Raw genomic sequence first — 27950 nt, 5'->3', positions numbered from 1 at the left:
AAGTACAGAGCAAATGACAACAAAATTTTTAAATTTATTAGGATCTCAATTCTCTGCAGTTGTTTGTTGAGCTACAACAGAGCTTAGTGCGTCGCCGATGGTTTCACAACGCCCGATGTTATAAATTTTTCCGTTATTTTGTCTTTAGGGTTTAAGGTTCCCGTTCGGTTTTTATTATTGCTACTCAATAAATAAGCTGTTTACGCGATTATGGTTTGCTACCGTTCTAGACTTAGACTCTAGTGAGTTTACTGCTCTACTGAGGGATATCGTAAATCTGATTATAGATTTTTTTTTTGGATTCTGTCCCTAAATGCTTCTGTGTTATTAAATTTTATTTTTAGCTTAGAACAAGTTATCATCTTTAAAGTATAAATTATTTCGCTTTCGTGTTCATTTTCTGCAGGATATTGACGGATTTTATTTCTTTTTATGTTAAGTAGGTAGCTCCACGCCTAACGAGAATCTGCTTTTGGGAAGTATTTTTGTTTCGCTATTTTTTTGTATGAATTTCATGAGTAAAAATTCCGAAAACGTGTTCCGTGTAAGAGGAGTTTGGTTTGCAATTTCATAAATTGGTGAAATATTCCTACTGTATATGTCTAGTTAGTTAATGCGCGTGCGATGACTTATATTTGCATCAGATTGAAAGGCACTCTAATTACTTGCATATATTTTTAAGTAGTGTCGTGTAATTTTTCTTCGTAGTACACTTGGAAAGTATGTCTTCTGTTGATAACCTACACCTAACTAACTATTCCTAGCTTTGCTGGAGTCCCGCATTTTTATTCGTTTGAAATTGATAAATTCTATTGAATTTTATATGTTTGTTATTTTTACTATAGATATCAACCGTATAATGCGTTGCTTAATATCTGAACATTTCGGTCAGCAATTCAATTTGTTCGAGTGCTAGTTTAACTTTATTATTGTGGGTTTTTAGATAGTCTTATTTTGGATTAAAATATAAACACTGAGTCGATTTCTACAAATAGGAAAAATTGAAACGATATGTTGCATTGAATTTGATGTTCATTATACACATTCTTACCTACGCTAGTGAAAATAGGGTTCTCCATCCTTCAATTTATCCGATGAAGTTATTAGAAATAATTAAAAAATTACTAAAAATGGATATGTCGCACAAGATTTCCAATTCCGTTTTATTTTTAACCATCTGGAGTTCAGACGAAACTGGAAACATGATGTCTCAAAACATGCTTTAAGTTATATGAAATTTTATCCTTTAGGCAGTTAAGAACGCTGAAAATATAAAACCTGCTTGAAGTTTTGATATAACAGTAAAATATTTTTGATCGCAAACAAAAAACTCATGAATGTGTTTTTCGAGTTATAGCTAATCAAATTTAAAATTCTCAGTGAGGAACATATTCTAGTCTCTAAAGCGTTCAGTAATGATTAAAAAATTTTTATTCAAACATCTTAACTGCCTAAATCTTAGTTTGTACCTTCAATTTTGATTGATGGAGTAGTATACATTTCGAGCAATAATTGAAAAAAAACGTCGGAGTTCAATAATGATTGTTTTATTTATACTGTGTTCTGCACACATACCAAAAGAAAAAAAAATCGTCAAGGTTTTCAAATTTAATTTTTGTGCTCAATTTAGAAACATTTTATATAAATCAACACATACTCATCAAAGGTATTCACTGAAAAATATAACTGTAACACTGGTTTTCCATGATTGCTTAGCAAGTTCTCAACAAGAAAATGTATTTTTTTAAATAAAAATTTAAAAAAGTCGAACTTTTCCACCTACATATGTGGTTCTCCACCTGCTAGTTTTTACCACCCTATCAAAGAGTCATTTATAGTTTAGCATTCAGAAAGCTTTTCGGTAGAACGGCTCAGCTGACGTCTGATATTAAGCTTATTTCAATACTAAATTTACCTAGAGTTCATCACAGACGCTTATTTTTTTTTCTATACACTGTCTTTCCGTTTAGAACGAACAAGTACATTATCCAATGATCCGATGCTGGTTTCCTTTTCTAAGGTATCTATATGTCTTCGGACCTTAAGCTGTACTACCGACCGCGTGTCGGATCTCACGAAACGCTATACGGGAGCAACGGATTGAAATCGACCAGTTCCTTCAGACTGGTGGCGTTTTTGTAGCCCCAGGATTTCATCGCCTCGACGCAGCTGTCCTGGATTACTTTCACCTTAAAAGAAAAAAAAATTAGTAATTGAATTAAGATTTAATAAAAAACATCATTATTATACCTCATCGAATGTTAGATCCTTGGTCCAGTGGAAGGGGGCCGATTTGGAATCCCGGAAGGTCGAACTAACTCCGCCGAGGTTCAGCTTCGTGTGGGTGTCCAGGAATGCCTCCACAGACGGATCGAATGGCAGACCGTAGAATTTGAGGATTTCTTTGGTCTGTTTGTACGGATCGAGCGAGAGGTCTTCGTACCGGACGACTCTATGGGAAAAAAGAGTTAAAAAAAAAGTTAGAAGGCATATTATTTTTAAACATCTTTTTATATCTTAAGACAGAATAATAATTAATTAGAAATTTCAACGAGTGCCCTACTTCGTCCCCCTTTGAATATTAACTCAATTTAAGTAAGGTACACCGGGGTAAATGGGGACGGTTTTTCGTATAGTTCAACTTTGGAAAATCATTTAAAAATCAGCAGTGGATCAATTTTGATAAAATCGCATTCAATGTGATGCTGAACATGTTGTTTACAAATGCTGAAGAGATGAGCTTGATAGACGAAAAGCCAAGAAAGATATCACGTGAATTGTTATGGACTGCTGGTGTCTTCACTTACCCCGCTTTATGGGGTAAGTGGGGACGGTAGATTTTCCCTTCGATTTCTCGGGAAATTTTCAACAAATAAGTGGTTGAATACGTTACTTTATTGCTCAAACCGTCCAAAATTTTGATAAAAGTTCGTGTTAGTGATTATTGTGTGTTACTTATGTTGCAACACACGAGATCCGATTTTATCGAAAATATATGCTTATTCCAGGAAACACAAGTACTTTTCCCAACTTTTCATGATCCGAATGCTAAATAAAGCTAAAATGTATTGAATAAAGGAGAGAAAATTGAAAAATATCTAATCATCAAGTATGTATAAAGCCGTCTCCACTTACCCCAGGTAGGGTTTGGAGACAACATTTTAGATTTTTGAAAATAAACTCTTTCTTCTTAATTTTTAATCATCGTTTCTTTTCCTAACTGGTTGTTTCTAATGTAAGAATTGTTTCAATGTAGAGTTTTTCGTCAGGAGCCAGCTAGTTTACGAGAAATTTGCGATTGAAAAAGATGCACATCAACTCCACATCGTAGTTAAAAATAGAAAATTAACGAAAAGTCACCGTAAACATCCGTTATTGTCGGAGCCGTATCTCTTTTACAGTTATTGGATAGATTACAAGTAAATTTAACATTTTGCATTAAAAGCTTAAAAAAATAGTTGACAGTATTGTTTTAATAGCCACCGTCCGACTTACCCCAGTGTACCTTATATACTTAAGTAATGTCGCTCTTTATATCTAAGTTTGCTTTGCTCACATTGTAAGCCTTGTGAAGAGCCACCTTAACTTTGTGCCCTGTGTTTATCTATTGAAATTCAAGTGCTTGTTTGTCCGTTATACAAAAAAAAACAATTTGAGAGTTTTGTATTGGTTCTTATCTTTCGGGATACTATGCTTACACTCATCCGAAAAGGAAACGTTAAATTCACCTGGATTTTCACGTAGGCGCTCGTTACGTGAATTTTTGCTTGACTTACGTGAATCACTTAGAGGTCAATAAAAAAACACTTGATCCTTACGTGAAACTCACATAATTATATTCTGTCAAAATGAAGACACATTCGATTTACGTGAAAATCCAATGATCCGCCAAGTATAGACGGAATGGGTGCATTCTATGTGATGTTCACGTAGCTCTTAATGGGTCATTCACGTTAAATCTCTGTAAACGAATACCGACTCAATATGGCGTAGTTCCAAGTTCTAGCACAGTTGTTACAGGCAAATAGAGACATTTGAAGCTGTTTTTTGTAAGTACACTGAGGTTTTTTTTTACGCGGTATTTCGTCCCGCGTAAAAAAAAACCGCGTAAAAAAAACCGCGTTAATTCGAAAATCCGCGTAAAAAAACCGCGTTAATTCGAAAATCCGCGTAAAAAAAACCGCGTTAATTCGAAAATCCGCGTAAAAAAAAACTTCGTTAATTCGAAAATCCGCGTAAAAAAACCCGAAATTCGAAAATCCACGTAAAAAATCCATTTTAATTTAAAAAAATCGCGCAAAAAAGCACGTTACTAAAAAAACGCATAAGAACCATGATTATTTAAAAATTTGCTTACAATGATAGTTGATTTTTAAGATGAAAAACAAAATCAATTAGATTAATAGAATAGTAGAATATAGTGAGGCTTATTTGACAGTGTGGAATTCAGATCGTCTCATGTCTCAGGTCTCATGTTCCATGTCTCAGGTCTCATGTCTCAGGTCTCATGTCTCAGGTCTCATGTCTCAGGTCTCATGTCTCATGTCTCAGGTTTCATGTCTCATGTCTCAGGTCTCATGTCTCATGTTTCAGGTCTAATGTCTCAGGTCTCAGGTCTCATGTCTCATGTCTCATGTCTCAGGTCTCATGTCTCATGTCTCAGGTCTCATATCTCAGGTCTCATGTCTCATGTCTCAGGTCTCATGTCTCATGTCTCAGGTCTCATGTCTCAGGTCTCATGTCTCATGTCTCAGGTCTCATGTCTCAGGTCTCATTTCTCAGGTTTCAGGTCTCATGTCTTAGATCTTATGTCTCATGTCTCATGTCTCATGTCTCATGTCTCAGGTCTCAAGTATCGGGTCTCATGTCTCATGTCTCGTGTCTCAGATTTCGAGTCTCATATTGCAGGTCTCAAGTCTCAGATCTCAGATCTTATGTATCACGTTCTTAGTCTCAGAGCTAAGATTTTCCAAACTACAAAAAGATTCTAAGTGTTTTCCTTTGAAAAAGTCTTAGAATATTTTCTCTCAAAAACCGCGTTAATTCGAAAATCCGCGTAAAAAAAAACCGCGTTAATTCGAAAATCCGCGTAAATAAAAACCGCGTTAATTCGAAAATCCGCGTAAAAAAAGCCGCGTAAAAAAAACCGTGTAAAAAAAAACCGCGTAAAAAAAAACCTCAGTGTACACTGTGTACGCGGATTTTCGAATTAACGCGGTTTTTTTTCACGCGGATTTTCGAATTAACGCGGTTTTTGAGAGAAAATATTCTAAGACTTTTTCGAAGGAAAACACTTAGAATCTTTTTGTAGTTTGGAAAATCTTAGCTCTGAGACTAAGAACGTGATACATAAGATCTGAGATCTGAGACTTGAGACCTGCAATATGAGACTCGAAATCTGAGACACGAGACATGAGACATGAGACCCGATACTTGAGACCTGAGACATGAGACATGAGACATGAGACATGAGACATGAGACATGAGACCTGAGACCTGAGAAATGAGACCTGAGACATGTGACCTGAGACATGAGACCTGAGACATGAGACCTGAGACATGAGACCTGAGACATGAGACATGAGACCTGAGACATGAGACATGAGACCTGAGATATGAGACCTGAGACATGAGACATGAGACATGAGACCTGAGACATGAGACATGAGACCTGAGACCTGAGACATTAGACCTGAAACATGAGACATGAGACATGAGACATGAAACCTGAGACATGAGACATGAGACCTGAGACATGAGACCTGAGACATGAGACCTGAGACATGGAACATGAGACCTGAGACATGAGACGATCTGAATTCCACACTGTCAAATAAGCCTCACTATATTCTACTATTCTATTAATCTAATTGATTTTGTTTTTCATCTTAAAAATCAACTATCATTGTAAGCAAATTTTTAAATAATCATGGTTCTTATGCGTTTTTTTAGTAACGTGCTTTTTTGCGCGATTTTTTTAAATTAAAATGGATTTTTTACGTGGATTTTCGAATTTCGGGTTTTTTTACGCGGATTTTCGAATTAACGAAGTTTTTTTTTACGCGGATTTTCGAATTAACGCGGTTTTTTTTACGCGGATTTTCGAATTAACGCGGTTTTTTTACGCGTATTTTCGAATTAACGCGGTTTTTTTTTACGCGGGACGAAATACCGCGTAAAAAAAAACCTCAGTGTATAAAGAATTTAGCTGTTTGATTGTTATTTACAACCTTTTCTATTTCTTCTATTTAAACAGAATGTGGAATCGGGTCAGCGGCAACTTCAGATAACCGCTATGGAGGCACATCAATTTGCCATTTTTTGGACGATGTTATTGTGTCAATTAAATTAAAATGAAAGTGTAAATAGTGTAGTTGTGAAAGTGAAAAAATGGCACAGTGTTTTGTAAATTACGTGGCATAATAAAAATCCTTAAAAATAAAATATCTTTTATTTAAATGATACGAAAAAAAATCCTACATTCTTATTTCAATGAAATCTATGTGAATCGCATGTAGCAGAACGAATCCCTTTTCACATTCGATCTACGTTATCTTCACATACAACGCATAAGAAGATTACGTGAATTCTGCTTGCTGTGTGAGCTATGTTTGCTACCTGAAGTTCACGTAGGTTCCACGTGATTTTCATGGTGGCAAAAATCCATGTACATTTTCACGTAGCGTTCATGTGAAAAGTTTTTTCCGTGTACGATAAAAGCTATTGACAGGCATTACTCGTTAATTGGATCTAGTAAAAACTTTTTCAACAAGCTTCATGTGAATTTTCAGGCATAGATAAATAAATTTGAATTCAGATCTAAAATGACATCTTTCTGCGCTTTGAAACTCTTCGACTCTAGTGAGCAGCATAAGGTAAGAAAGCTCAAACTACAATTGAGTGTTTCAAAGTTTCACCAATCCGAGTGAATGCTTTCTTCTAGAATAAAAATGAGTCTTATGAGGTCTTTTTAGCACGCTCATAAGACACGAAATTCTAAAAAAAATAGAACCTTCCAAGTAATTATCTCCTAAACCGCAAAATTCAAGCAAACTTAAGCAACAATAAAGACCGACTCGAGCAAAATGCAACACTATCTTTCGTGCATAACTTTTGAATGCATGCATGTAACGTTTGTAAGTGAAAAATGTTGCGTAAGCTTTCAATTTTCTATTGAAACCGTATTTGGGTTCCCGATTACGAACTACCTCTTTTCCAAATGATGGCTTTTTTATGACGTTCCTTAAATCCTGAAGCTGGGCCTTCTATGCTATGCCAAATTTAGCAGATTGTCTCCCTTCGGGACAAAAACATCATTTATTGACTTTTTACCACAGATGAACAGATTTACAAGCTCGAACAAAAAATCTTCAGAAACTTGTGTAAAATTTCAAGTGCACTTTTTTAAAGAAGTCGTTTAAAATTGACGAAATACAGAATGGTAGTGTTTATGAAAATATGTTTTGATTGTATAATCAAAACATAAATCTGGGTTTCTATGACCCTAACCGGTTAGTTGTCCTTTTTTGGCTTTAAGGTGGCTCTGGTAACCCTAAAAATGAGAAATTGTAGAAAAAAATTGGAGAAAAAATCTGAAAATTTCATGGATCTAGGTTTAACCATTCCTGAGATATCGCTTCGAAAAAGTACAGTTCGGGTCATATAGACCTTAACCGCAAAGGAAGATAATTTAGTTTTATTTACATTGCCCTTTTTTTCGACAATTCTCTCTGGTGTCCTTGGAGACATCTGATGGCTCTATAAAAAAAAACATAACATTGATTCAAAACGGTTGTTGGGACTTTGCACACTTTCAGAAGTTTTTTTTTTACGAAAACTCTGACCTTCTCACCGCAGAAGCAAACTCTTGCCAATAATTCCATACAAAACTAACTTGAGTGCGACATTTTTGACAGTATCTTCACTCATTTTTTTCATTGATAAGTCTCTCCTGAATGTTTCGGAGAAGTACTAGGAGATATCTTGCATAATTAACACTGCTGACGATTTGTAGTAGCCGCAAATTAGTACGTAGTATATAAGGACACAGTTACGGCCTTTTATATATAACTAACTGACCCGGTGTGCTTTGCTACACCTATTAAAAGCAAATGATATATTCGAAATTATTCAAATTTTTATTGTTTTATTGGCATTATTTTTAATCAAATTATAACATAATTCAAAAGCAACCGTTATGAAATGAGAGCTACAGCTGGAATTTCGAATTGCAATAAAAAGATGTCTTGAACAAATTTTCTGAATCTTGAGCTATAAGTTCTGATAATTTTAATCTAATTCTTTAAGCTTCACTCGGAAAAAGGAGGGTCTGAAATTAGTCTTACGCAAACAATCTAACTAATAAAATATGGTTGTTTTTGCTTGATATGTTCTGGATTTATACTAAGAACTGATAAGAGAGCCCCCCCCCCCTGTCCTTCCCATCATCCCCTGTTGAATGGAGGTCGTGGTCTTTAATAACCATACCCATTTTTTAGAGCCCAAAAATCCTCTTATATCAAATGAGGCCCTTGGAGCCAAAGGGGTATAAGTGCATAAAAGCTGGTTTCGAGAAAAAAGCACTTGAAGTTCGCTGTGTTCCAATAAATTCCATAGATATTTTTTACGAAATTTTTCAATGAGTATGATCTTCTAAAATAAAAACAAATCATTTGGCATCATTTTTTAGAAAAATAACGTTTATTTGACGTTAATTGAGACGACACGTGATTTTTGATTTTTGCACTTATACCCCTTTGGCTCCAAACACACACACTTATACCCCTTTGCCGCCAAATAAATTCACTTATACCCCTTTGCCACCAACAAATTTCCATTTTCAGGTGATTTTGCCTTATTGATAAGATTAAAAAAATATAGAGATTTTATTAGGTGAAAGTTTAAAAATTTATTAACATATTCATTTTTCACTGTTTTGATGGGAAGGGTAACCTGGTACAGTTAATCGAGAGATTTCATGTCTAAAGATCAACCTTGTTTTGTCAGTTGGAGTAAATCTCTTCAAACAACAATTTTTCATCAGAATAATTATAAGAATAACTCGTGAAAGGTATTTCTCAATGAATTCTCAATCATTGCATATTGCCTGCGCCTTTTCGTGATAAATTGGACATTGGAAAAGGACTTCCGCTCATTATGAGTTGATGTTGAACAGTACCTTTACGACTAGCGCTTCAACGATAACCCAATCATCTCATACATTGTAGCATACTCCATATTATTATGACTAGAAATCGGAAACTTGGAATTCATTTATTGGTGTTAGAAAAGAAAAAAATACAAAATTTGATAATATTTTGTTCACTAGAATTATGACTGAATGCAATGAAATGATTAACAGTTAATGGTAAATTTTCAAACATGATTTACTTTTCAAATGCAAATTAAATTCCACTTTTTTTCAAATTTTTCGTCTCGATGAAAAAACACTTCTTCCTTGAAATGACTTTTGGGTTGGTGGCAGAGGGGTATAAGTAAATCACTTGGTGGCAAAGGGGTATAAGTGCTGCACTTATACCCCTTTGGCTCCAAACAAAAAGTAATTTACAGTTAGCAGGAGTTTTTAAAGTAGATCAAAACATAAGAAAATAATGAAATAAAATTAGGATCAAAATAGCATATGATGCTTGACAGTCAAGGATTCGTTCTAGATGGTTATCTCGAATTTTTCCATTTTGTTACTTATACCCCTTTGGCTCCAAGGGCCTCAAATATAGTTCCATTGGTTGATAAGTTTTTAAGCTTTACAACCAAATGTATATGGAGCCTCCTCCTTTCTTCCCCTCTCTACACTGTGAAGCATAAGGGTCAATAACAATCGTAGAAATATATCTCGTAATCAATAGGGATGAATGACTTTTAGAAGTTAAAATCCATCCAAATAAAAAAAAAAAAAAAAATCTCGTAATCAAGAACCTTTCCATGCCATATTTGTTTCCATTTATTGGCTTCGTTAGCATAACTTAAGAACTTATGCTAACAAAATTGTATTGGGCTCACTTCCCCTCTCCTATTTACCTACTCACTAAAAGGAGGATGGTGAGTCAGATAATCATAGAATCATACCAAAATGATTTTCCATGTTAAATGCTGTCCATTTCTCGGATTATGTTAAAAAAAAAGTTAAGATAAGCTTTCCTCTGCCCTTCCTTTATTCCCAATTCTATCCTCCTACTGCAAGAAAGGAATTGTTTTACATAGAAAAATTTCTCGTATTGAAATACCATCCCATGCCAGATTTGGTTTTATTTGCGTAGTAAATTCTTGAGTTATGCATAAACTTGAAAGGAAGTACCATCCCCCTTCTGTTCTCCCCATTGAATGGAGGGAGGAGAACTTAATATTCATAAACGTATTTTTCGTACTCAAATTTATTATGAAACCAAATTTGCTGGTTTCATTTGCTCGATTCATTCTCGAGTTATGCAAAAAATTTGTGTGCAATTTGTATCTTTCTGCCAAAAAAAAAAGGTGGGGCTTCCATTTATAATAGAAACATTTCTCGTATCCAAATACCCTCACATGCCAAATATGTTTCCATTTGCTCGATCAGCTCTCCAGTTATACTGAAAAATGTAAGGGAGACCTCTTCTCCCAGTTTTCATCCTCCTCTTTGAAGGAGTGAGGGATACCAAATATTCATAAAGTCTGCTTCATTTAATATTGGAACAAATTCTTTTGCTCATTGTGGCGCTCCTAGTGGACGGATTTGGAAACTTTTTTCACCCACGTGTCGGGAAATTCATTACCTTTCACCATGTATTTATGTCATAACACCAAACGATAGCATTTTGTAAACAACCGCCATGGAAGCCGAACGGAGAGATCAAATTGTGCACAGTTTTCTTGAAAATCCATTGTGGTCGGCATCGAAGCTAGCTAAACAGCTTAAAATGCCCAGAAATACCGTATGGCGTGTTATCAAGCAGTACAAGGAAACATTGACAACGGCTCGGAAGCCGCATTCGAAGCGTCAGAGTGGAACTGTCGACCGGAAACTGCGTGGGAAATTCATCAAGGCCGTCAAGAGGAATCCCAATCTTTCAGACCGAGATTTGGCCAATAAGTTCCAGGCCGCTCACAGTACGGTGCGACAAATTCGTCTCCGGGAAGGAATAAGGTCATTCCGAGCCAGCAAACAGCCAAATCGGACGCTGAAGCAGAACAATGTGGCCAGAATCCGTGCTCGAAAGCTGTACGACCAAGTGCTGACCAAGTTCGACGGATGTAAAGTCTGCTTCATTTAATATTGGAACACAAACAATTGCGTGTAGTTCAGTCATTTATTAACGAATTCATAATTTGTTTTTCATACAAATGTAGCATTTTCTTTACTCTTTCATAAAAAAAAATTAAAAAAATTATTCATTGCTGTTTCGAAGAAATTCTCGTACTCGTACTCGTAAGAAAACTGTGCACAATTTGATCTCTCCGTTCGGCTTCCATGGCGGTTGTTTACAAAATGCTATCGTTTGGTGTTATGACATAAATACATGGTGAAAGGTGATGAATTTCCCGACACGTGGGTGAAAAAAGTTTCCAAATCCGTCCACTAGGAGCGCCACAATGAGCAAAAGAATTTGTTCCAATATTAAATGAAGCAGACTTTAGAAGCATTTCTCGTACCCAAATATCGTACCATGCCAAATTTGGTACCCGCTGGAAGAAGGAAGGGGCCTCAAACAATCATTAGAAAATATCACGTTACCTAATACCCTTGTTTTGCCAAATTTGGTTCCTTTTGCTCTATTAGTTTTTGATTTATGTAAAAAATTTCTACTTGAAAGAGAGAGGGGCCTTAAATACTCATTGAAATATTTTTCGTATCCAAATACCTTCCCATGCCAAATTTGGTTCAAATATCTTGATTTGTTTTCGAGATATATGAAAAATTGTAAGGTAGAACCCCTCCCCCCTTCCTATCACCTCAATGAGAGGAGGGAGGGGTACCTTATATTCCTAGAAATATTCGTTCCCAAATACCACCCCATGCCAAATTTGATACCATTTACTTGATTGGTTCTCGAGTTATGCAAAAAATTGTCTTTTGCTTGGGAGGCCCCTCCCTTCCTTCTGAGGGAGGAGTCTCAAACCATAATAGAAACCTTCCCCAGCCTGCAACACCCCCACCTTCCAAGTTTCACGCAAATCGGTCCAGTAGTTTCCGAGTCTATAGGGTACAGTCAGACAGACAGAAATCCATTGTTATATATATAGATAAAAATACATCCAAAAGCGATCCCATAATGCTTCCACAGGTCCTAAAAAGATGATGCAATGTTTGGGTTGGAAATTGTGTAGTAGAGTAGTAAAAACAAAGATGAACAGTTTTACAAACTAAGCCTTGGAAAGTGTGTAAAGTCTCACCGACCGATTTGAATAAATTCAGGTTTTATGTTTGGTTGAGCCACTAGAGGTCTCCAAGGACACCAGAGAGAACTGTCAAGAAAAAAGTGCAATGTAAACGAAACAAAATAACAAACAATTAGTCAGTTATCAAATGGTCGTATTACTATTTAAAAAGTTTCGAGAAAACTGATGTAGAAGTTTTGTTACACTGTAATGCACTAAATAGAAAGAGTTTTGATACGAGAAGCCTAGAATTGGTATTGCTGTGTGGGATTGTTAATTTAAACTCAACTGAATAAAATAACTGGTTCCTCTGGCATGTCCACAGTTGTTAGTACGTTTCTTTAGTGAAAGAATGAAGGAAAAATGAACCAGATAAATTAAGCAACACACTAAATTTAATAAATTTATGCCGTCCATCCTACCATGATGGTGGTTTACATATTTTAAAGGTCGTTCACGTCTAGCTCGTGTTGGTTCATATATTTTTGAGGTTATTTACGATTTCGCACTTCTGAGAATGAGGTACTCCAAAAGTTGATTCGACTTGTTTAAATTAGTGAACCTTCATATAAGAGAAGCGACATCTGATCCCTCTTAAAATAAAATATGTGGCAACATCGCCGAAATCTTGGACAAAAATATCCCCAGCACTGTTTTCTGGCTCAATGTTCAAGCTCTTAAGTGAACGCTCTTTCAATCCAACAAAACAATATTGAACTCGATGCCCGAAGGATCGCGATAAACGGTATGAATGACTTGAATTTCGTTAATAATCAGTTTTCTAACTAGAAACACGATTCGCCAAAGCATTGAAAAAAATTGCACCTAATCATAAATTCATTTGACCAGCTAAAAAATTATCTGTTTGAACTATAACAACAATCACAATACCTTCCTTGGTTTAGTTTTCAATAAGAAAGGTAAAAGCTCTGCGACAAAATGCTCGGATCGATTGGAATCGATTTTGACAGTTCTTTTGCTCGATAAGGCATTTCCCCACTTGTCAGACGAACAGCTGATTTCTCATGTTTACATTTTCACGGCATATCGTGGTAGGGTAAACATAACAACAACATTACGTATGTTCAATGTCAAGGTTGTAACGGTTAAAATTGGCAATGCAATTGTAGTGTTTTTGCAAGCGCATCTTGGTGAGAAGCATATAAATTTTTTGTTTAATGATTTGCAAATTGATAACAAGATCAGAAATGAAGGTTTGTTGATGCTTTTGATTAAAGAAGATTAAAAAAAAAGCATTGAACAGTGCTTATCATCAAAGATCAAAATGGCGACCAGTTGGTGTTTACATTTTTCAAAACAAAAACAAAAAACTACCCTATCACAATCTGTCTCAGGAAATACTCTATTGGAATTTTGTGTTTCAGATGTCACTTCTCTTATATACAGGTTCACTAGTTTAAATGATAGCATTTTCAATTTAACACAGGATTCTGGTATTTCATTTTTCGAGCTTGTACAGTACATCCCTTTGTTATTTCAGCCGTCACTATGAAATAATATTGATGCTATTGATGCTAGCTTATAGTTACTCTAATTAATTATATAGAACAATTCTTTGACCGAATGACAATTGTTAAAAGGGTCTCTAATAAATATTAATAATAAAAATAATAATAATAGAACAATTAATCTAATTGAAAGATTCAAGTTTATTTATTTATGAGTTCATATACCATTCGGATTCTTGGACACGAATGCCATATTCATGATAAAAGCTCCCTAATTAAATAAAGAATAATAATAACATACCATATCGTTCCTTTCGCAAAAAATTTACATTCAAAAGAGCTATCTAGAGACAGTGTCATCTCTAACGCTGTTGAAAAGTTGCAAATCGAGCAATAGATGGCACCTCGGATAATCCAATTGACTTTATGCCAAACCAAATACACCAAGGATTTTTTTTACACTGATATACGTACCACGTAAAAAAAGCGTACAAAAAAACCGTATTAATTCCCGAAAACTGTTTTTAAAAAACCGTGCTAATTGAAGAAAACCGTGTAAAAAAGACCTTTAAATCTCTGCAGCTCTGAAACTTGAAACAATCAGACATGTAACTTGACACTTAGGACCTGAGACCTGAAACTTGAGACTTGAGACCCTAGACTTTAGACTTGAGACAAGGGACCTGAGATCTGAGACCTGCGAACTGGTACCTGAGACTTGAGACCTGAGAACTGATACCTGAGACCTGAGATCTAGTACCTGAGACTTTCGACATGACGCCTGAGACCTGAACCCTGAGACGTGAGATCTGAGACTTGAGACATGACACCTGGACCTGAGACTTGAGACTTAAGATATGCGACATGAGACCTGAGACTTGAGACCTGTATCACGTTCTTAGTCTCAGAGCTAAGATTTTCTCAACATCAAAAAGATTCTAAGTGTTTTCCTTTGAAAAGGAATATTTATTCTCAAAAACCGTGTTATTCATTCGCGAAATTCGTGCAAAAAATCCGACAACCGTGTTACAAAACCCTGTAAAAAACCGCGTAAAAAAACCTTGGTGTATTTGACATTTTTCTGATAACAGTTTACATTTATTTCGCTATTTTGTGCTTACATGGACATGAACATGAATCCACTTATATGAACTTCCACCCCAAAATGTGTTTTTTTTTTAAATATGGCCAAATATGGAGCATAGATTTCAGTTGTTTTAAGGTAAAATGAGTGTAATTTTGAAAGATATATCAAATGGTATAGATAATTTCTTCTTGGTGATAATCAGTTCCAGATGATATATAGTAAACTTCGAAAATATGTATGTGCTTATAGGAATTTTCCGCACTTTTTTGGGCAATAAAAGAGTGGGAATTGAAAGATTTATTCGACAATTGAAGAGAGATCAGAGTAACAGTGGGAATTGAAGAAAAACGTTTCAGTCATCTAAAATATTGATAAGACGAAGTATTGGGAAACAAATTTACCAATATAGTAATTATAAATGTGTGTTTTTACTATGATGCAAAAAAGGAATATTTTTAAAAAAATGTCAAATTATTTTTTTTTTCATGAATCTATGATTATTGATTATCTTCATTCCCTTCTTTGAAAGTATTTGGATCAAATAATAGTTAAAATACACGTATTCTTAACTGTCCCACTTCTAAATGATCTTCATGGTCAAAATTGATTTCCACCAGTTTTGGGGTCTCCTATTGGAATTTTCCTGGATTTTCCACGATCGCGCTAGCAATATTTGGTCAATATTGGTCAATATTTGGTCAACAACGAATAGCTTCTAAAACTATGAATTTTATACAAATCGGCTGAGAAACTAGACAGATATAGCGATTTAATGAGAGGATTGACAAATTTACCCTCTAGAAGTCATTTGGGAGTTTTTTTGTGTGAGCATTCGGGAAGCATAAAAAAGTAATATCATTCCACCGTGACGTGAAATCGCCTTTCCGGACTTTTCGGAACTGTTATCATTCTTGAAGTCAACCAATTCACTTGAAAATGAAAAAAAAAAATAGCAACCAACGGTCGCAAATTGAATTTCCTTTAAAATGAATGCAATTTTGTCATTAAAAAGTTTAAGTTGTTTGTGTTGTGATCGATTACTTTTGTGACGTGAATTCACGCTAGAATTGACCATTTCTGACTTCAGCACATACCATTTCGATTTCCTGTTTTCTCTGTGGAAATAGGATATTGGTGTCTTCAAATAAGTTGTAGAGAAAACAATTACCTACAATTCGATGTTCATAGATTCTCGATTGAACAACAACGAACAAAGTTATGTTTCTTTAAAGTTGTGACGTGAATTCACTCAGTTAAAACAGAACAAGGTAGTGTACTGAATTCACGTCACGAAATTTCAAGTTATTCTGAAAAATTCCTTGAAGCCTTCAAATTTTATGTCTTGATGTTGTTTTCTCAATCCGTGAGTCTAACAATCAAGACTTTTAATGAAGGGAAGAGCTGAGGCAAAACTAACGAACGGATTGATCCCTTTCACTTTCTACGGAGCTTATGCGTATGCGTGCCGGGAATCAGAAATCAACTTGAATGACTACTTTTGATCCGGCCCCCGAAGCAGTGTAGCTCAAAAGGTTGATGTCACACATGAGCCTAGGCACTTCATCTTTTTGTTTCTTTGCTTGCGAGTTGGCTCTCGAACTATCTATGTACTTATAAGTACGATGGCACTTTTTATGGCAGCGATGGAATTACCAACATTCGGTAATTTTTCGATGCGGTTGATTTGAGTGAAGTAATAGTCATTTGAAATTACCAGATTAGAGCGAAATTGAAAGTGTCTCCATTCATGTGGCTTTGCCAAAATCGTTGAAACATTTAATTAGGTAATCGTAAAATCGTAGTTCAGACATTTTAGTTGGGTTTTTTCTTCACAAAATGAGGCAACAAATGTTGGCGTGTCTGAATCCAGTGGAACTATGGTTCACAGATTACCAGACGACGGATGGTGTATGATAAATTTAAATTTCACGAAAGGAATTAGCACGCCACATTAAACTGGACGGACGGAACTGTCGCAGTTGTCCAACGTCGATCGAGTGTGATGTAACGAATGGCGAAGATTAGCTGGGACATGCAAGATTAAGTTACTTTTGCATATAGGTATCTATTTAAATTCCCGGTTTTGAATTCGTTGAAGTTAACATAGCAGGAATAAATCATTTTTAAAATTTGATTTGATTTTATTTGAAATTCATTTATTTGGAAGGGTGCCGTATGCTATCCCGATTAAGCACCCTTTTAATATTTTGAGGAATTTTAGTTCATATTTTGTTAAATACTAAACCAAACTAAACCAACACTTTTGAACAACCAATTTCCAAGAAGCATTTGCAATCAAAATCCGGTCGTTGTCTTATTGAAATCCGAAACCATTCAAAACCCATACCATTTGTTGCGAAAAGAAACAGACGCATTTTCCCAGGCCCAGGTGTCGAGAAACCACGACGCAACAACTCATGCATTAGTCCAAATGCTTAAGAATTCCATATTAGATACCGAGCTAGAGGTTTGTTTTGCGACAGTGCGTTAATTTTTCTCTTGACGTTGCTTTTGCAGTTCGGACGAAAAAAAAACAGGTGAACGAAGCATTGGCAAAAATGTTCCTGGGTTGTCGTTTGTCTGGTGAAGTGTTAGTAGTCATGGGTGAGTTGAGAAAAGTCTCGAACCGTCTTAATTGAATTAAAATTGAACACTTTTAACAGCAAAAGCAAGGCGTGATCTGAATTTCTGAAATAGAATTTAAATTTTGATTTCGGAAGTTGTGACAAAACAAACAAATTTCCATCCAAATGTGTGAAACATGATTACAAAAATCGTTTTTTAATACGTTTTGTAAATTATTTGAATAATATTGTATAAAATTCCTACGTTTAAATTTAATCAAAAATACCAGAGAAGCGATTTTGAAAATTCGAAATTTAATTCTGTATGCTATTTTTAACAAATACTGAAATTTTATTTGGTATAAACATTCTGATTACTGCTTTTTGTTTTAAAAAAAACTGTTTGAATCTTGGGATCTACATTGGGATTATAAAGGGTGATACGGTCAAAATTCGGTCAAGGGAAAACGCGTGTAAATCGGTGAAATCGTTAATTTAAAAAATCAAAATAAATTTTTTTTTCAAGTTTAATTAGTAGAAAATTCAGGAAAAATATTCAGTTGGGCTTCCGCTTTTCCAAATCCGAATTACCGAGCCTTACGCTTAACCCCTGCCATCAGTTTTTTTGGTCTTCATTAGGTTCCGCTAGACAATAGCCCAGTATTTCTCAATTGGGCGGAGCTCTGGCGTGTTGGGAGGGTTCTTGTCCTTGGGAACCACCTGCACGTTGTTGGCGGCGTACCACTCCATGGCCTTTTTACCGTAATGGCAAGATGCCAAATCCGGCCAAAACAGTTCGGAACAACCATGTTTCTTCAAGAAAGGCAGCAGACGTTTATTCAAACACTTTTTCACGTAAATTTCTTGGTTGACAGTCCCGGAAGCTATGAAAAAGCTGCTTTTCAAGCCACAGGTACAGATGGCTTGCCAAACCAGATATATCTTCGCGAACTTTGACAGTTTCATGTGCTTGAAAATATCTGCTACCTTTCTCCTTCCTTTTGCCGTATAAAACTCCTGTCCCGGAAGCTGCTTGTAGTCGGCTTTGACGTAGGTTTCGTCGTCCATTACCACGCAGTCAAACTTTGTCAGCATCGTCGTGTACAGCCTCCGGGAACGCGCTTTGGCCGTCGTATTTTGTTTATCGATTTGGAGTCACTACCTTCTTGTTAGTCGATAGTCCGGCTCGTTTTTTGGCTCGATGCACGGTTGTAGACGATACACCCAGCTTATTTGCGGCATCTCGGAGAGAGAGGTTAGGGTTTCGCTTGAAACTACCGGCAATTCTCTTGGTCGTCTCAGGCACAGAAATTTTATAAATAGTCATTAGATTTTGCAACCTCTTCTATGGGTGTAATCTAGATATTTTTTTTTTTTAATTTGCTTGTCCTCCTAGGGACGGCTGAGACCATTTTGGTCCATCTTGCCAATCTAGATATTTTCTAATCAAAACATATTCTGATTTAAAAATTGTTGATGGCTAAATGTTTGTTTTTAAATCTTTTATGAAACATTCTATTATGGTCATGAAAACAATTTTCAAAGTCTTGAGAGTCTGACAAATTGAAAACACAGTTTCATTCAAGATCTCTGAATTTGCAAACCATTTGGGTAGGTTTCAAAAATAAAACGATGATCGAAAATTCAAGTTTGGTCATCATCTAATCCTGTTTGCCCGTTTTTTTTTTCTATCGAGATTTTATTATCTTCCCAGTCATGTGTTTTCTAATAATATGCCTATCAGGGTTTTTTTTTTAAACCAAAACAAGACTTTTATTAACACTAGAAGGACCGGCAAATTGAATATACCTATTTGGACCATGACCAGTCAAAATGACTGGTAAAGGGGAAATTTTTTTATTACGTATTATTTTGAACTTTTTTTTATATTATTTTGTAACTAATTCGAGAATATTTTTGATATAAAATGGAAATATTTTTTCACCATGTCATAACTTGAATATTTCAAATAATTATCAAAAAATTTAAATACATTACCAATTCTATTAGAAAATCATGTTAAATGGTTATGGGTATTGGACATGGGTGCACGGTTTCACTTCAACTTTGTCGTAGTAGATATTTTCTAGCACCCATCCCTCTGAAGTGCTTCAACTTATAAATTATACTTGGTATTGTAGGTTATAAAGCATAGTTTTTCTATAAGTAGAGCAATTTACAATGTGTGCACGGATTCACCGCCAATTATTCAAAATCAACATATTTGCATGCTGAAGGTAAAGATTAAGGCTTTTATAGATTCAAAAGATACTTTGTGTTATATACATGGTTTTTCACTATGGGTGCACGGATTCACCGCATTTTAATCAAATCTTGGACTTTTTGAAAACTTTTAAAAGCATTTTGACAAATCTTAACTAAACCTAAGTCGAAACCATGTCTTTCATGTTGAGAAAAAACGATCTAAATAACGATTTTTAATTTTAAGTTCCGTTTTTTAAATTCCTGGGAAAGAAATATTTCAATTATTTCTTGAAAAATTAAATTCATTTTTTTATTATTAAAAAAAACAGGTTTTTGCAATCGTATACATACAGTACCGTTAATAATTGTATAGAAATTGGAAGCACGCGCACTGTCACTTCGACTATGAACTTCCATAACTTTTTACTCTGATGATATTTTTGATGATAAATTTAATAGAAATCGCATTTTTAGGTTCATGCCTGAAAAATTGTAGCTCCCGTAACTTTTGATCCCATCGATCGAACTTTTCAAAAACTTCAGACGTGCTTACTTTGTATTTCAACAATCACTCTGCAAAACTTCAATAAAAAATGTAGCGTAGTTTCTGAGATATTGCAGTTTGAATGAGAAAAGTCCAAAAAGTCCGATTTTCGTAGAATTACTGTATCTCAGGCCACACAACTTCCAGAAAGCTCAAATTTTGTGGCATAATAGTGTGATAGTTGATCTATCTAATGCAGAAAATCAAAAAAATATCATCAGAGTAAAAAGTTATGGAAGTTCAAAGTCGAAGTGACAGTGCGCGTGCTTCCAATTTCTATACAATTATGAACGGTACTGTATCTGATAAGATGGAAATTGAATCAACATCCCAGAAATTGGAAAACGATTACCATGAACCGAATGAATTTTAAGAATTATGTGCATAAAGTTATGTCGTGCGACGGAAAACAGTGAAAATAAAAATAATTAAAATGTTCTTAAGCAAGTTGAAAACCATTTCACTCTAAAAAATTTAGGACGGCGAATTTGCAGCCATTCCGTGCACCAATGTTGAAATATCATTTCAATTTCAATTATTCAGTTTTATAGCTTAAGTCTTCAAATTTGAATAAACGAGTACACAATTCATAATTATTTTATTCATACTAGTTTAGTATAAAACATATTTATCACCTAAAATCACTCAATTAATCGAATGGACATGTACTAAATCTAACATAACTTTTACAAATCTTGATGAAATTTCACAAAATTTTGGCAGAAAGTTTGATTATAGTTGAGCAACAAAACAGGCCAAAAAAAATGGGAGTCAAGTGCTTGAAGCGCCACACAGTGGTAAATACGAGAACTTTTTCTACAAATCTTCATGACTTCGCATCGAAAATCAATAATTTTATAACAAATGACACACTTCTGCTCACCATAAATCAAATAGGGCTTATCGCCTTGAATGTAGATTGCAAATGAAACCAAAAGCAAGCGAAAATAATTTAATTATTTGAGTTATATGGTTGTGAATTTTACCAGTCATTTTGACTGGTCACGGTCCAAGGTCCATGGCGAAATTTTTCTCGCTTATTAAAAGAGCTAGCGAAATAAAAAATACACAGTTTTTTAGCGATTCAAAATTTATGAAAAGTCATATTTTTTTGCGAATTTTTAAAACGAAGTATTAAAAAGATATTCAACAAACAAAGTGTCAAACCAGTCATTTTAACTGGTGCGGTCTTTCTAGTGTTGAATGTTAAACGTAAGGATATACAGATAACGGTGATGTTTTGAGATTTCTACAGACAAGTGTTTGAGCAGGTTTGAATGCAAAGGATTAAGAAAATAATTGAGGCCCTTAGAATCAGAGGTATGAAGTCTCAGATCGTCAATTTTGAGTTAAGTAGGTAGTTATATCAATCGATTCTTCATATCTCAATCTACATGTGCTGAAAAATTCGTTTTTTTATAGTTTTGTCAACACTTTCTCGATTGAATTAAACGATGATGTTCCAATTAAAAATTACTTTACCGCACGCTGCATTTGACTATTGAGCTGATATATAATCATCAACGTTGAATTTCGGGTAGAAAAATTGCTCAAACGTACATATATAAACCAGATGTCCGATCATGTGCATATCAGGTATCAGAATGGGGGTAGTCTTAATAGCGGCACGTTATCATGTGCATATAGTTTTTAGACTCCTATCTATAGGAATATGGGAGAAAATAGTTAAGTACTTTCCTTAATATGCGCATTTAACCTGCCTCTCCCCTAAACGCTGATCTAGAAAATTTCGATTTTTCGAGAAATTCTTGTCTTTTGCCCAATTTTCTCCATGGAATTTAGATCGCGATTTTTATCACCTTTGAAAAAAAATGATAACATGAATGAAATTTAGGTTTCGGTTAATTTTGGGAAAAAAATGATCCATACAGGATTTTTTCGATTTTCCCGGTTGGCTGGCCACCCTGAATCACTTTTCACCGATAAATAAAGTAACAAACATAAATTAAAATGATTGATCTCTCTTCCTTTTTTATTTTTCACTTACATTTTTTATTTCCAATTGATCTTTTTTCACATATGGAAAACATTTTTACTCAGATTTGGTTCCACTAGTTCCAAGGATATTGAATTTCTTCACGATACCCAAACTTTTTTACTCTCTGTTCATTGGTGGGGGGCGCAGATTTTTTTTTAAATAAAAAATAATATCAATTATTATGTTATGAGAATGAGCTCGTGAATAGTTAAATCTCTCGGGTCAAGCCCCATTTTCTGGATTGTCAAACGGAAGTACCCCTATTCTATATGCAGTGAGCCAGCAAACACGTTTCCCATTTTCCAAGATTTGTTTTTTGCCCTCTACTTACTTGAACCTGGTGGGAAATCGTTTGGTCAGCTCGATAGCCGCCTCGTAATCCAGCTGCATGTCATTGCAAACCGTGGGTGGGTGGTCACAATCGGGCTGCCCAGGACACCACACCCGGTGCTTTCGGGATTGTAGCGAGCCCCGCGGATCCCGGATCAGCAGGATGACTCGTATGTTCAGGCTGTGGAGGGGAGAAAGAAAAAAAAGAGCGAAAAGAATCACATGTAGAATGCAATGCAATGTGGGGTAATTTATTTCTCACAATCATGTTCGTGGGTGGCAAAATAATCAGCAGGTGGATTTGGATCACGGTTTCGGTCCAGATAAAGAGCACATTGTTTGTTGAAAGGGTTTGTTATTAATCATTAAGGATTAAAGTGCCCGGCTGGAGATAAATTGTTTCGATAGCAGTACAGCAATTATGGTGCCGCGAACACCTGTTGGCCGTTCAGAATGAGGAATGGACTTTGATAACGCTACACATAGATTACTTAAATTATTCCCGATAAAAGAAATAAATAAGGTTTTTGATTACAATTGAGTTCTTCTGAAAACTTCCGATACGATAAGTTTCGAAAAACTTTATGGTAAGTTTTTAAGCAGTAAACATGTTTCGAATTCAGATTCTAAATTTGAATAAGAATATTGACAAGATTCAAGGAACCCATCTTAAAACTAAAGCTAAACAACAGCTAAAATCATTGAATGCTAGATCTCTTACGATATCCATGACTTTCTCAATTCTAATTAATTTTTGGTTTTCTGATGAAATTTTACTATCAGTTAATATCGTCTTTGAATGGTTAGCCTGAGGTTCGAACATTGTCTACTGTTATTTCAAAAGACTATCCTAAAAGATTGATTACAGTTGTCTATCTTTCACAATACTATCTGTTCTAACCTAACTTGCGCATGATGGTCAACAAGTGGAAATATCAACTTATAAACGTCTAAATAATTGTGATATTTCCACTGCGCAATGCTCTTTTTGTCCAATGGAAGGTAGGGCAAGTGTTTCAACTCCCATTTACCTTATCAACATGGATCATCAAAGAAAAAATATACTTCATTATAATTTTTAAACCACCTTTAAATTAAGTTTCTATGATCTCATATCGAATTGGGTTATGTGCTACCGCCCTGTCAGGTTCATGTTAGTTTTTTGGCTTGTTTCCAAACCGTGAACTTCCACAAACACAAGAAAGCACAACATCGCCGTGACCCAATGGAGCCTAGGGTACGGATGTACCTACCGCAGAACGTATTTCACAGCTTCCACAGCTGCATGGATTTTGGTTGAAGCGGCTCAACATATTGATCGCAAAAAGGATGTCGGGTCGGGCGCATTGCGCCAAATACATTAAGCAGCCAATCGCCTCTTGGTATGGAACCTTTTCCATACGCTCGCCATCACGTCCATTGCTCGACATCTGCTTGGTTAGCTTGACACCAGGATTCAACGGGGTAGCTACCGGCTTGGCATTATGGATTCTATGTATTCCTCTTGGTCCAAAAGCAATGGTGTCCTCCAGTCTGGTGACCCGGATGCCTAAGAAGTTCCGCACTGGTCCCAAATCCTTCGTTCGGAGCGTACTGCTAAGCTTCATTTTGATATCTATTTCGGTCTTGTCGCTCGCGAAAATCATGACATCGTCAACATAAATGCAAAGAACAGCATTTTGCCATCTAAATATGCAGCGATGGTACAAACACGGATCATATTTCGGTGGAACCAAGCCAAGCTTTTTCAAAGCTGCATCCAATTTCCGGTTTCATACCCGACTAGATTGCTTGAGCCCATACAGCGCCTTTAACAGGCGACATACTAGCGGCCGCTGTCCAGAGCGTCCAGGTTCTTCAAAGCATGGCAGCTGCTCTATGAAGATCTCCTCTTCAAAATCACCTTGTAGGAACGCAGTGATTGCATCCATCTGGTCGATGTGTAGATCGTGCTTGAATGCCAAGGACGAAAAGGTATCTCAAAAATCTGTGACGAATCACGGGCAGACTTGTAAACCATCGACATTTTCTCTGACAGTCGCACAGCCTGCTTTTATCAGTGTCATTGTTCGTGCCATCAAACGAATGCGACCAAACACTTGCCGAACAGTTGACTACCATCAAACGAAACGACAGTCATTCTTCTTTGTGTGATTGTCGAACGAAACTTCGTGTCTTGGTACACGAGAGTAATAATTTGATGGTCAAACGACCATCATTCCCGACAGTTTACGACATCGCCTATCTCTTTCACGCAGCAGAACTTACAGACTCAATAAGCAAATGCAATCTTTTCTATTCACTCCCTCCTGTTGAAAAAAAATTCGCCACTCTGCAGCGCTGGGTGAAGTTTGGATTTGTTGGTCGAACAATGTGGAATGATTATTTACGCAAGAGCGATGAATGTCAAACGACTAACCACAACAAAGATCAATATTTCATTTGAAATTTTTTTGCTCTCCGATCAAACGATTGCGCTCTCCATGATTGTCACGGACGATGTGTTGTGGATGTCTCCGAAAAAATTCAAACGATGGTGACCACTTACAAGCCTGATCACGGGTGAATAGGTTTCGTCGTAGTCCACCCCCTTTCGCTGAGAGGGCGAGCTTTGTAACGGATAACGTTTCCTGCGGCGTCGTACTTCGTCTTGTAGACCCATTTGCACAGTATGACCTTCCGCCCCTTCGGAAGTTCAGTCAAGGACCACGAGCCATTTCCGATGAGTGCGTTGTACTGCTCCTGCATCGCCTGTTTCCAATTCACAGAATCGTCTCGACTCGGAGCCTCAGCATGCGTTGTCGGATCATCATTGAGCATGACATCCGCGGCCTTCGGTTCGATTTTTGATACAGCACCCAGCTGTTGCGGATTTCCACCTTCAGTAGACGTATCAGCGGCAGTTCATGACCCGTAGTAGATGATGCCTGTGAAATGTTGCGACGAGGTAGACCTTTGCACGTAATCGAAACATCATCTTACATGCCTGGAGTCTTGTGCCTGGGTTGTTGAACGAATGGCGACGCTGTTTTCCGGACATACTACAGGTGCCTTCAGTTTCCTTGGTGATCTTGACGTCGTTGATCAAACCGTTGCCAAGTTTCTTGACTCTATAAAGGTGTAGGTGGCCCATCCTTCGATGCCAGACACACGCTAGCACGCTTCTCGTACGTTGCTTCAGTTTAAAAATATCGCTGGAACGTTTTCCAGTCGTTAGTACTTCGCCGGTTTGATTCAATAATTTGCAGCCCGATTTGTCGAAAATCATTCGGTGGCCTTTGTTGACGATTTGGTTGACGGAAAGCTAATTGACTGATAGTTCCGATAGATACTGAACTTCACTAACAAGAGTATCGTCACCGTGGCAACGTGGACGCAAAACAACTGAACCTGTTTCTTTGATCTGCATGCTTTTTCCGTCTGCTGCCACCACTGTTCCGCTTGAGGGCATGATATTATCCAGCAACTCGCGAGTTTTCGTCATAAATATGGACACTCGTCCCAGAGTCGCTAATCCATTCGTCGTTTTTCACAGCTAGATGCATAGAAAAATCAGTGAAAAAAATTTTGTCCGATTTGGTGCTCCTACAATCCTTCGCTAAATATCCGTACTTGTGGCATTTTCGACACTTTGGACCTTTGGGGGAACCGATTTCGTCTGCTTGCTGCTACCGCTGCCTCGACCACAGCCATCGTATCGCCTTTTTTATGAAAACGCCGCATCAACCGTCGGGATTTGGAGCTCTTGCAGCAACTTTGACTTGGTTGCGTCTACAGTGATGGGAAGCCCGCCATTCTTCAGGGCCATCATCATGGGACGGTACTCCGACGGAAGTCCTGCCAGGAGCATGGAACCAATCCACTTCTCGTATATTTGGAAACCTATGTTCTTCAGTTGATGACCAGCCGAAAAGATGGTGTTCACGTAGTGGGTAATGGAATCGCAGGATGACAGATCGGTTTTCGCCACGGTATAAATAGACAAGGTAGGCTACTAACACGAGTAAACAACTCGTTTGAATGTAAACACGTGACGTCATTACTATCTTCGAAAAGCGTGCCAGGCAAAAAGTTTTGCGCGCGTATGATAATGCTGCATCACTAAATAGATGAATCACTAGATGGATAGTAATGTAGACATTATCGGGAAGATATCACCTCATTATATTGTACACCGTGGGTTTTCGCAAATCGTTGAAGACCAACCTTTCTCTTCAGACCACGGTCCTTTGATGCGGATTCCAATTTCTCTCATACTTCTCGAGAAGTCCTGGCGTTCATGACGTTGAAATAATTGATGGGATCGATCAGCAAAATTACCTTCGCTCGTACCTTCCTATCATTTGCACCGTCGACGGCTCGTTGGCTCCATCTGGCTTGCGGGCTTGCGCTCCGGCTTGATTGTACTCCACAACTCTTCGAGTTTAAGAATATTTAGTTTGCACCGCAAACTTCCAGGTGCTCCAGTTCTAGCGACCTAGGAGTCGTTCGATTCCGGGGATGCTTGAAGACATTCTTGCTGAATTCCGAAAAAAAAAATCTTCCTACCGAACGGTCAGGCTCATAACCTGATAGATAGAGTTACACAAAGACGTGTAGTTTGTAGGAAGTGTTACAATGGAATGAAAAATTTATTTGGTTGCTAACTATAACTAATAATAATAACAACTAATAACTACGGGTTCATTCTGATATCGAAATGGTTGGGGGGTCCCAAAAACTTACATCGTAGAAAAAAAAATTGAGCGAAATTGCGGTACAGCCGTGCACCCATGGCAAAAGTTACAACACGAGTGAACAATACACTGTTTTGAAGGTCTGGCAAAATTAGAATGAAGAAACAGATCAGTACCAACACGTGAAAAGTGTCTTGGTTTAGTTATGACGTTTGGAAAAAAACGCATTTGAAATTTTTGCAACCTTTTTTAAATCGCTAGCTAAAATTCACGGGGAATCTTTCAAGTTTATATGATCAAAATGATGCACAGGAGCATTCATAATTTTTAAACGATAAACTGGTATTTTCATGGATAAAAAGCTCGCAATTGCTTACATAACCTGGAGCTGGAGTAGGAATTTCGTCTAAATGGTTTAAACACCCTTTGATTTGTACTATACGTCTCATGTGTGTGAGCGAGATGAAGATAAAATTTCCCTTATTTATTGATAAACGCTCATGGGTTTCACTTTAAGAGTGAGTGCGTAGTTCTTCGCATTTTTCTCTTCGAAAGTTTTGCATCTGCTTTGTTCTGGATAAAGTTTGTAATTCTCGTGTACCTTTGCTACTGCTTCGATATCCCCTGAACATGTGGAGAGTGCTGTTAGGAATGTTTCGCCACTCGGCTTCTGCATGAGCACGATTGTAGTAGAGCAGGCATGT

General features: G+C 36.6%; 1 protein-coding gene across 3 annotated transcripts in view; it reads right to left on the bottom strand.

The window, feature by feature from the left end:
• Positions 1-44: 44 nt before the first annotated feature.
• The window catches only part of LOC129741848 (carbohydrate sulfotransferase 5), a 123540-nt gene continuing 95634 nt past the window's right edge, over positions 45-27950 (bottom strand). For all 3 annotated transcript variants that reach the window (XM_055733650.1, XM_055733651.1, XM_055733652.1), the window contains exons 4-6: positions 22572-22751; positions 2251-2452; positions 45-2189 (exon numbers count right to left, since the gene is read on the bottom strand). In XM_055733650.1, the coding sequence (XP_055589625.1) occupies positions 2073-2189; positions 2251-2452; positions 22572-22751 (499 nt within the window). In that variant the 3' untranslated portion in view covers positions 45-2072. The remainder of the gene's footprint in view (positions 2190-2250; positions 2453-22571; positions 22752-27950) is intronic.

This window comes from Uranotaenia lowii, chromosome 2, assembly GCF_029784155.1.
Source record: "Uranotaenia lowii strain MFRU-FL chromosome 2, ASM2978415v1, whole genome shotgun sequence".
Classification (NCBI taxonomy): domain Eukaryota; kingdom Metazoa; phylum Arthropoda; class Insecta; order Diptera; family Culicidae; genus Uranotaenia; species Uranotaenia lowii.
This window is presented reverse-complemented; position numbering and strand designations above follow the sequence as displayed.